The 10,915-nt window shown below is 36.9% G+C and overlaps 1 protein-coding gene across 1 annotated transcript in view; it reads left to right on the top strand.

The window, feature by feature from the left end:
• LOC107087860 (ATPase family AAA domain-containing protein 1-A-like) overlaps nt 1-4,801 on the top strand; it is a 23,461-nt gene extending 18,660 nt beyond the window's left edge. Inside the window, exon 8 of the mRNA XM_015379656.1 lies at nt 2,837-4,801. Coding sequence (XP_015235142.1) covers nt 2,837-2,966 — 130 coding nt within the window. The 3' untranslated portion in view covers nt 2,967-4,801. The remainder of the gene's footprint in view (nt 1-2,836) is intronic.
• Nucleotides 4,802-10,915: the final 6,114 nt, after the last annotated feature.

Below are 10,915 nucleotides of genomic sequence, written 5' to 3'. Positions count from 1 at the left end.
TATATATATATATATACAGTATATGAGAGTCATGGGTACTTGTTTTATTTTTAAGAGCATTAAAAAGCATTAAATTAGAGTTACTCATTCCTGAATAAACCCTGCGTCTGCTGTGCTCTTTATCTCCTATATCTCCTGCAGTTAGCCAAGATGCTAGCCACAGGGAGCCATAGCCTCTACTCTCTGACTCCCTTGCGAGCTTCTCCAAATTACCGCTGCCCTCCTCCTGGCCACACGTAGCCTCTCCCTTTCCTTCATACTCTGTTAACTTGTGAGACTTATTAGATCTTCCGCCGTTATCCTTCAATTCTCCACAGTTAGCTTCTGTCAGCTGTAGCCTCTCCAAGCACTGGCACTATTAGAGCTAACTTTAAAGCTTGTCTTTTAAAAGACGGTTTTCTTGGTATTCAAAAATCATTATGGCTCAACCAACATGTAAAATCTACTGAGTACTGTATACCTCTGTGGTTGCTAGACAAATGTTTACCCCTCCGATTAGCTGATGATTCTTTTACACTTGAACTGGAGTAATAGACGGGTTGCTGGCCGTTTTACTTCTTCACTAGTTTGTCACTTACAGACTTACATCTCTCAACCCAAAATAACAGCCAAAAGCTTTGTCCTCTAGAAGGTATTTTTCATTTTCTAGCGGGTGGGCATCATTCTTCATTCGGTTTTGTCTCGGAGGAAATTGAGCTCTGATGGAGAAAGGACTAAAGTAAAGGAATACGACTTGTGTTTGTAGAAAGTAAATGTTGAGTTCAAATTCAGCTTTCATAGTTTTCTTGGCTTGATGATTTTAGCAGATTTCCAGCTCCTCAGCATAAACAGACTGTTTGAAATCTGTTTGTCTGAATGAATGTTTGCTTTACCTCTGAGCGGATCTTTGTAAAAGAGGAAAGAAAAAGAACCACTAGTTTGGAAAGATGTCATACCTCTCTATCAAAAGCCATTTTCTCTATTATTCTGCACAGAGCAAAGTTTTGTTTATTGTTGACTTTTACAATAATTCTACCATTAGAAGTTTTGGTTGACTCCCTAAAAACATCATCAACACCACAGAGCTCTGGAAGTCATTAAGCCAGATGGATCTAATTGACTTTACAATCAGCTTTTATAAGATTATCTGATTTGTGTTACACATTTCGGCACTGTTGCCAAGCAACCAGTAAAATATCCAGGTTCATTATTGCTTAAAAAATAATTTTTCTTTTCAGAGCTCCATACATAGAACGTTCCATTATGACGGCGTGAAACATGTGGCGTCAAATGAGCATTCACAGAAAAGAGCAAACTCTCTCCTCACACATACAGCTATAATCTACTTCTACACTATAATGTAATTCTTATTAGGTCCTAATGATACTGCAAACTTTCTCATTTAGAAGTTAGTTTGCTTCATTAACAGAAATATAAAACAACAAGAACATTTACGACCCTTAGAATTAATATTGGAAGCAAAAACGTGGAAAGTAGAAAGAAGTGGTTTAAAGATTCCCACAGAAACCCTGATTGCTGTTTGCTAAAAAAAAAAAAAAAACATGCTGTGGTAAAGGCAAACGTGGTGCTCTGTATTGGAGAAAACTACCGCCACATGTCGCCATCAACATGCAGTCCTCATGGTTGAACATGGTGGACAGTATCATGCTACAGGGATTCTTCAGCTGAGACAAAGGAGCTGCATAGAGGAGATGGAAAATGGATGGAGCTAAAAATGCAGGACTTTCCTGAAGGGAATTCAGAGTATCACCTTCCAGTCGGAGAAAAGTCCCAATCATACAGATAGAACTTTGTTAAAGTCCAGGCATAAACCTATATGAAAACATGATGCAAGACTCTGAAAGTGTTTTTTCTCTGATGCACTTTTACCTTTAGTTAACTTTACAAAGAAAAAAGTGAGAATAATTCAGCCTCTGGATTTGCAGAGCTGGGAAATGCATACAGTATGCATCCTAAAACGATTGCAGCTTTAATTGCAAGTTTCTCTTAGCACTGAGAAGTCTTGTAGGGAAAAAAAGAATGCGTGACATGTCTGTCAGTTTTTTTTTTTTTTTTATATTTATTTAGAATAGATTTCTCTCAACTTCTCAGTTTCTCCCAAAACCTTTTGGTCTATTGCCTAAATCAGGGGTATCCAACCCTGGTCCTCATGATCTACTAACCTGCAGATTTTAGATGTGTCCCTCCTCCAACATGGCTAATTCAAATGATAGAAATATATCTTCATCATGCCATCAAGTTTGGCAAAGGACTGGTAGTGAGGCCATAATTTGATGCAGCTGTTTTGTTGCAGAGATGCATCTAAAACCTGCGGCACAGTAGATCTTCAGGACCAGGGTTGGAGACCCCTGACCTAAATGATATGCAGTTTTGTAGCTGTAGTGCAACAAAGTAGAGAAAAGCTGAAGAACACTGCGAAAAGATCTAGAAATAAGTCTATTTATCATTAAGTTTATTAGGTATATAGGATTATTTGCAAATGGAATGAGTGTTTTTACTCTTAAAATAAGATAATTAGATAATATACACTTGAAATAAGACAATGCAATTTGTTTTTAAAGTGGAAATTTTCTTGCGCCATTGGCGAAGTGTCCAACTTCCCTTCTCAATAAAAAAAGCACTTATTTTAAGAAAATTTTACTTATTTAGATTTCTTCTTTTTTTTTTTCTTTTTTTTTTTTGCAGTGAAGTATGACCAATTTAACAAAATTAGATCTGATTAAACGTGTTGTGAATTTGCATTGGCTTGTGATAAAGAAATGGTAAACAAAGCAGACTGAGCCATGTCACTGCTGAATGCAGATATAAGTTAAAATTCTCACCTCCTTCGTTTCAGGCCTGTTGATGAGGATCGGCTCAGGCCTGTGACCCAGCTGGACCTCCTCTTCGGCCTTGACAAGATGAAGGAATCCAAGCAGGCCACATCCGTCATCCTACCGCGGGTAGCAGAGGTCCCTCTGGACTGAACGCTGCTGTTTGGGGAAAATGCCATTCATTTTTACTTTCGGTTTTCACTTTACGTTCCAACTCTGAGAGCAGACCAGCTGTAGAACGTGCCTTTTCAAAGGGTAAAATGCAAAAATACAGTTTTTCTGACTTCCTCATTGTGTGGCAAAATGCAGCATCCATGCAATGAGGTGGAATATAAGAGACTCTGCAAAACTGACTGGTAACTTGCATGAGACAGAGCTGTCAATCATTGTTTGTTGAGGAGCACAAAGGGATGGTCATCAACATTTTAGATAAGGTCAAATGACATTAACTTCCCTGATAGGTGGTCAGAAGCAGAGCAGCTAATAAACACATAACCTGCAGGGCATGGTGGCCCTCGGAGCAGAGTACTCCCCCACATGGTTTAATTTATTCCCAGGACAGGATTATCTCCTTAAATTGTCAGACGGAGTGCAGATCCATCAAGAAAAAAGGAATTATAAACAGTATTTTGAAGACAATTGCTTTTCAGCCTTAGTGTTGTTCTATCAAGTGTGCTCACATTTTTATTTTATTTTTTCATGGGTTGCATCTTTATTTTCATCTAGTAAATCCATGCATTTATAGTCTAGTTGTAAGCCAGCATGTGGGATCTAAAGCTTTGCTCTCAAGGAGGTCTGATCTAAACGTTTCTTATCAAATAATTATGCTAGGTAACATTTTTGGCCTGAATTGGCCAAAAAAAAAGTGTCTAATGGTTTGGTTTTAATAATGCTTTTGTGCATATGTCTTGAGATGAAAACTGAGCCAAATGTAGTTCACAAGAAGTTTTTAATGAAAATCAGCCATGATATAAACCAAGGCAGCATATAAATATCAAACTCCTCAACAGTTTATTAGGCTGTAATAAAATGCTTAGTCATATCGTTTTTTTTATTTGTTGTTTTTTTTTTTACAGAAAAGATAAACTTTTAGTCGAGAGGTTTCATTCAAACTAGGCATGGGCCAGTTAGTTCTTTTAAAAATAACTTTTAATTTTCCTACAGTTTAAAATGCTTTTTATTGAGATTCGAAAGAAGCTGAGAGGAGATTTCTGGGCTGAGCACTGCTTCAGCTGGCTGAAAGAAGAAAGATCTTGCTGTGTAAAGACATTGTGGGAAAACATGTACTGTAATCATCATGCTCATTTGCAAACCACTTATAGCAGGAATCATTGTTGTTATTCTGTTTTAAATTATTTTCCCAGGATTTTGAATTGAACATGGGTTTCCTCACTCAATAAAGTGTAGTTTTTATTAAGCCTTTTAAATTTTTTTTTTTTTGCCATATATTTTTTGTTTTTCTAGTAAGTTGGAGCCTCATCTGTGGCCATCTGGTCACAGTATGTGTAAAATGGATCCACTGTGGTTGTTATGCAGCTGTTTCTCTTGCTTATGCACTGAGTGAATCGGGTCATCCTTATTATTCACCCATGTGGTGGCGCTGTAGATTCACTATCCTGTTACAGAGGCAGCTGTTACATTGCTTTTATTTAGAGCCATGTTATTGCACTATTGGAAATAAATGAAGTGCTGTGTTGTTTCTCCCTTATTGGTTTATCCAGTGATGTTGAGACATCTGTTGCTCTTCATTAGAGAACCTCAGGTGACAGTTAAAGGTCAGAATGATGCCATGTGAGCCACCGCTGCTCGTGAGCTTAAGAGAAATCTCAAAACGTTTTCTCTCGGTGCAATATCATTGATGAGATCCCATCAGTTATCAGCGTAGACACTCCCCATTAATATAAAATGATAAGAATATAAGAATGTCTGTATGTATTCAATGTGAAGTTAAATTGTTCTGTAAATCATATTTATTAAATTCTGTTTATTCTCACATTTTAGCTTGTTTCCTATATTATTCTTTAATCACATTAGAACCATTTTTTTTTTATAGATATGGTTCTGTAGGATGTGGAACTTTGTCCTACATAGGGAGGGTCGCTGCTTGATCCCCATCTCCGTCCATCTTAGACGTCATGTCCTTGGAGAAGAAACTTCACCTGCGGTGCTTACTGACTTACAGTACAGACCAAAAGTTTAGACACACCTTTTCATTCAAAGAGTTTTCTTTATTTATTTCATGACTATGAAAATTGTATATTCACACTGAAGGCATCAAAACTATGAATTAACACATTAACACAAAAAATTATGAAACAACTGAAAATATGTCTTATATTCTAGGTTCTTAAAGGTAGCCACCCTTTGCTTTGATGACTGCTTCGCACACTGTTGGCATATTCTCTTGATGAGCTTCAAGAGGTAGACACCTGAAATGGTTTTCACTTAACAGGCGTCCTCTGTCAGGTTTAATAAATGGGATTTCTTGCCTTATAAAAGGGGTTGGAAACATCAGTTGTGCTGTGCAGAAGAGTCAGGTGGATACACAGCTGATTGTCCTACTGAATAGACTGTTAGAATTTGTATTATGGCAAGAAAAAAAGCAGCTAAGCACCCCAAACACACCTCCAGGCTGTGTAAGGGCTATTTGACCAAGAAGGAGAGTGATAGGGTGCTGTGCTAGATGACCAGGCCTAGACAATCACCAGACCTGAACCCAGTCGAGATGGTTTGGGTGAGCTGGACCGCAGAGTGAAGGCAAAAGGGCCAACAAGTGCTATGCCTCTCTGGGAACTCCTTCAAGACTGTTGAAAGCATTTCAGGTGAATACCTCTTGAAGCTCATCATCAGAATGCCAAGAGTGTGTAAAGCAGTAATCAAAGCAAAAGGTGGCTACTTTGAAGTACTTAGAATATAAGACATATTTTCAGTTGTTTCACAGTGTTTTGTTAAGTATATAATTCCACATGTGTTAATTCATAGTTTTGATGCCTTGTGTGAATCTTCAATTTTCATAGTTGTGAAAATAAAGAAAACTCTTTGAATAAAAAGGTGTGTCTAAACTTTTGGTCTGTACTGTATATACAAATACAAATACAATTATTTTCAAAATTTGCCTTTAAAAAATCAAACTATGTGACTACCTGAATTTGCATTTTTTCATCAAGGAAAATTTGTTGGTACCCCTCATTTAATGAAAGAAAGAAACAAACAATGGTCACAGTAAAAACTTAAATTTACCAAAAGTAATAAAAAACTAAAAAATATATATATTATATTTTTAAAGAAATGAAAGTCAGACGTGTCCTCTCAACCATGCTTCAATGATTTAAAGAATGAAATTATGAAGCTACAACAGCTTCTCCACGTTGCATGTTTTTGTTGCAAACGTGTTTAAACCTTAAGACATTTTTGTAGGCACATCTTTAAAAAGGTAAAACATAAATGTTTTGTTGCCTATATAAAAAAGTGGAATTATGAAATGGATGAAATAAAGTTTCAGAGAGCAATAGTATAGTGTAGAGCAATAATAGCATAGATCTTTCATGAATTATATTTCTAATCGTCCCATGCATTTCTTTGTATTGAATACCTGCTCAGAGCTTCTGAATGGCAGAATACTTTGGAGGAAAACAGCCTTTGGTTCCACTGAGGTGTAATTTTAGCCCATGATGCTTTGAAGGCGACACCTTCATTGTTTGGTCTGGTGTCCCTGATCTTTCCTATAATACAGCATAAAATCTGTACATGGATTTTTCTAGTCAGTTAAGCTAACACTGTGGTCACAGGTAGAGAGGAAAGGTACTTAGACTTGTCAGAAAATATCCAGCATAAAGCATGAAAAGCTCTTGGAAGTTTGCTTCAATATTCTTTTAGAAAGTCATAAAGAGGTTATAGGTCGGAGATCTTCAACAGGGGGTCTGCAACCCTTAGGGGGTCCACTGAGGTACTGTATGGGGGTCGCGAAAGTTTTGATTGATTAGACTTTTTTTTTTTTTATATTCCCCCCTCGCAATTTTTCCACTAATTGAAATGTCTTTAAATCCACATTAACATGAATTCAACACACTGTAGTAAACAGATAAATGGAGGCAGAAGATGTCTTTCAGTCTTCAATGCACACATTCAGCGACACACAGGAGCTCTTTAATGCTGGGCACTGTTTCATTCACAACACCTGTCCCATCAACCAGGAATCAGAATCAGAAATACTTTAATAATCCCAGGGAGAAATTACTTTCATTACATTACTCCATATGTAATAGAGTGACTATAGGACCAGTTTGATATAACACAATTTCATACAATATATATAAAATTAGGGGATCCCCACTCCATCTCGCCATTAGTTTGGGGGTCCTTGGCCTGGAAAACTCTGCAATAGGTATTAAAGGAACAGGTATAGGCAGGTTGAAATCTTATTTGTACAACAGATTTTAGTTTGTTATTGATAAAACAACTTAAAGCTTTAGGATTATTTGTGGAATTTCCCAGAATTCTAGGGCTAGGGCTAGGGCTAGGGCCAATTCTCATCTGCTTATGCTTCTAATTGGTAGAATTATCAATACAGCAGTGGATTCTTTTCCACTGTTATGTTGATGATATAAGCTGCAGTTGTCCATAAATGTTTTTTTTTAATTTAGACAGAAGTTATGGTCTGTGGACTAGAGTCTTTGAAAAATGAACCTAAATAGTCACTACATCTGGATGGGATTATATTTGCCCCCAATAGTAACCCTCTGTATTATTTTTGATCAGGAATTTTCATTTAAATCTTAGTAGCCTTTTCGTATTATATCCCTGGAACATCGCAAAATTAGAAATATCAAGGGGTGATGCTGAAAAACTAGTCCATTTATCTGTGACTTCAAGGCTGGACTATTTTAGTTCTTTACTATCAGGAAGTCCACAAAATGCAGTTAAAAGCTGATTCAAAATGAAAAGTAAACTATGTAATCATGTGTTTCTTGAGCATAACAACATAGAAGCTGAAAAGTGTGATGCATATAAAATGAAGCACAAAACAAGTACATTTAAGAGATAGAAAAAATATACTGGGCTAAAAGCCAATGAGAAAAAGGTTTGTTTTCAGATGGAGCCTATCTGACCACCAGTGGCAGTTTATTCCACATCTTAGGAGCCAGAACTGCAAAAACTGCCTCATCTATGTTTATAACAAGACTTTGGGACAGATAAAATTATCTGGTGTGCAGATCTAAGAAACCACACAGTTGTGTAGGAGTGGAGCAGTACAAATTAATGAGAAGGGGCCAGCCCATGTTGGCACTTAAGAGTAATAGAGTTTTCTTTAAATGGATTTGAGATTTAACAGCTAATGGAGGGATGCTAAAACTTGAGCTCAGGTTTATTTTTAACAGTTAAAAATCAAGCTGGGGGTGTGCTTCGGTAGCACAGTGGTTAGCGCACAATAGACATAAACAGAGGCTTTAGTCCTCGATGTGGCCGACCCGGGTCAAATCCAACTTATGGTCCTTTGCCGCATGTCTCTCCCCCTCTCTCATATCCCCTTTCCTATCAGCCTACTGTCCAAAAATTAAAAAATCGAGCTACTAGTGCAATAAAAATAAAATAAAGTTGAGCTGCATCATTCTGTACCAGTTAAAGCCATGAAACAGTATGAATAAACTGAACTGAAGAGGCTTAAGACAAGAAATGTGACATTTGGAAACAGTGTGAGGATTTATCTATAATAGTGACTCTTTGTGCAATGAATCTAGCCTCATTCCACCTTTAAAGGACTCAAAAAATTTTAATTCAAACTTTTTTTGCAATCAACTTAATACTTATACATGTGCATGTTGCTCTTATTCCTTTTCCAACCACACTTTTTTCTCCCACTAACTTTCTATGAATATGCTGAAGTATAGCACTATCAATAACCAGCTTCATAACTTTTGAGGCTTACCTCTTAAGGTAGGTATCAGTCACTGTCTCTAGCAGCCAGAGACATTTGGAGGCCCAGGAAACCTTTCCAGATTTTTTGTATTTCATTCTCTGATTAGGCGGGACAAATAAAAGTATTCAGTATTTAACTTTTAAACGATATACACATTTTTAAGGGCTCAATTTTGGAAAGAAATAAATATTGTTGTCTAATGAATCTGTTGTTTATGAGTTTTACTGTCTTTCTTTTGTTCTTGGACACCCTTTTCTGCTACAGAGCATGGACTGCTCCACATCATTGTGCCCATCATGATTTTTACCATGTATCAGAGGATGTTTGGAAGAATGTTAAAAATAATTAAAGCTGAGGCAGGACTGGGCCCTTAAACATGACGAGGATTCAGAATATTCTACCGAGGAGTGTCTGAAATTCAGAAAATGTTAAGTTCTGGGTTAAGCAAATTTCTAGGTCTTGATCTCTTTAAGATGTGGTAAATTAAACAGTGCAAAAAAAAAAAACTTTTGACAACTGAGGAAGGGAGTAAACTCAGAAATGGGATTTCAATGGATCTTTTGGGACTTTCACCTTAATTAAGTGATAGCAGCAATGTTTTAAAATGACGAATAATGTTGCTTGTGTTTTAAGCAGATTTGAGAAGATATGAATATGTCATCTCCTTTGATAGCTTACCTACTAGTAGTGCATCTATTAACTTAGAGTAAAAATGCTCACAAAGTCCATTTTAATTTAACCTAAATATAAGAGCCTGACATCTCCATATTAAAGCAGTTTTCACTTCTCTATGAGATGTAACCTTTGGTAATACCAGTGCAGTGTGGCACCTGTAATCCCTGTGGGAATTTTATGAGTTTTCTCATTAGAAAGGAATGCATTTTCTGTTTTTTTTATTATTTCTTTTTTAGCAAGCAGAGGAACGTTGCTTTTTGGGTCAGACCTCTTCTAAACTGTTTATAAATTCTTGAGCTGCTGCAGTCAGTTTCTGCCTCCTTGAGGGATGCATTAGTAAGCTATAGTTGGCTCTGATCAGCTCCTTTTCCACCATTCAGCAGCTGTTTGTTGCAGCTCACTGAATGCTTCACAAAAGCTGTGCATGTTCAATGAGTCTGCTTCTCATTTACTGACAGCCGGCTTCAGTCTGAGGTTTAGGTGTCTGGCTGTGCTCATCAGTGTGATGTAGCCCACTTTACTATGAGTTAAAAGTAAGAAATCTTTTGGGGTTTATAATGTTTATCATACAATGACTAGGATGAAAATATTCTACCTTGGGTTGAAGTTACTTCCGGACGCTTTCCAGCATCAGCTAGTCTGCTTATCTCCAGACCAGTTTAACACATCACTTTATCTGAGTTTTAGAAAGGCTAAACTAAAGACTGAAGGATTATTAATCCATAAATCTCTGGATCTCAAAGCAGAAAAATATGCAGGAGTTGGTCAGGATAAACCCTGGATATTAATCCAATATTTAACAGGCATTAGTGTTTTTGTATTTGCACCATTAATCTCAATCATATCAGAAGTAGGGTTCTGTTGACGGGAATCAGCATCTCCTGTCCCCCTGCCCTCTTCTGCCATCTAATGTCTGCCCGTCATTCACTGCTAGGCTACAAAACAGCGATCAGAAGCCCTAATTACAGTTATTGGGGATGGATCATTACCTGGAGAACTAGATCCAAGTAAGAAACAGAGGAAATCTAATTGGGTTGTAAATTTGGGGGACTGAGAGTAAAACAAATTTGAAGGTTATTGTTGCATCTGATTAGCTGATTGCTGTCTTTTATAGGATCTTCATGTACATGCCAATTGCAGGAAACCCTTTGACCAGACCCAAAACTGTCCTACAGTAGATAGATGCACCTGAGCTTAACCAATACTTGAATGAGCATATTAGAATAAAAAGATACTCCCAGAGAAGTCCTTAAATAATTCAACTGCAGTAAAACAAAATATATAATTTAAATCCTTTCCAATCATTACATTAAAAATTATTATTGCAAAGCAGCTTCTAAATCAAGATCTGTTTTAATTTTGCAAACTAAACTGATATATACTATTTAGAGACAATTAGGGGTTAGTAGATATACTAAAATTATCTGTTTCTTAAAGGAATAGTACACCCAAAACATGATTAGCCTTCATTTTCTACTCACCCCCATGCTGAACAACACCCTGGAGTACT

This window comes from Cyprinodon variegatus, unplaced genomic scaffold (genome assembly GCF_000732505.1).
Source record: "Cyprinodon variegatus isolate N-32 unplaced genomic scaffold, C_variegatus-1.0 Scaffold197, whole genome shotgun sequence".
Taxonomy (NCBI): Eukaryota; Metazoa; Chordata; class Actinopteri; order Cyprinodontiformes; family Cyprinodontidae; genus Cyprinodon; species Cyprinodon variegatus.
The sequence above is the reverse complement of the archived record's forward strand: the minus strand, read 5'-3'. Positions and strand labels throughout refer to the sequence as shown.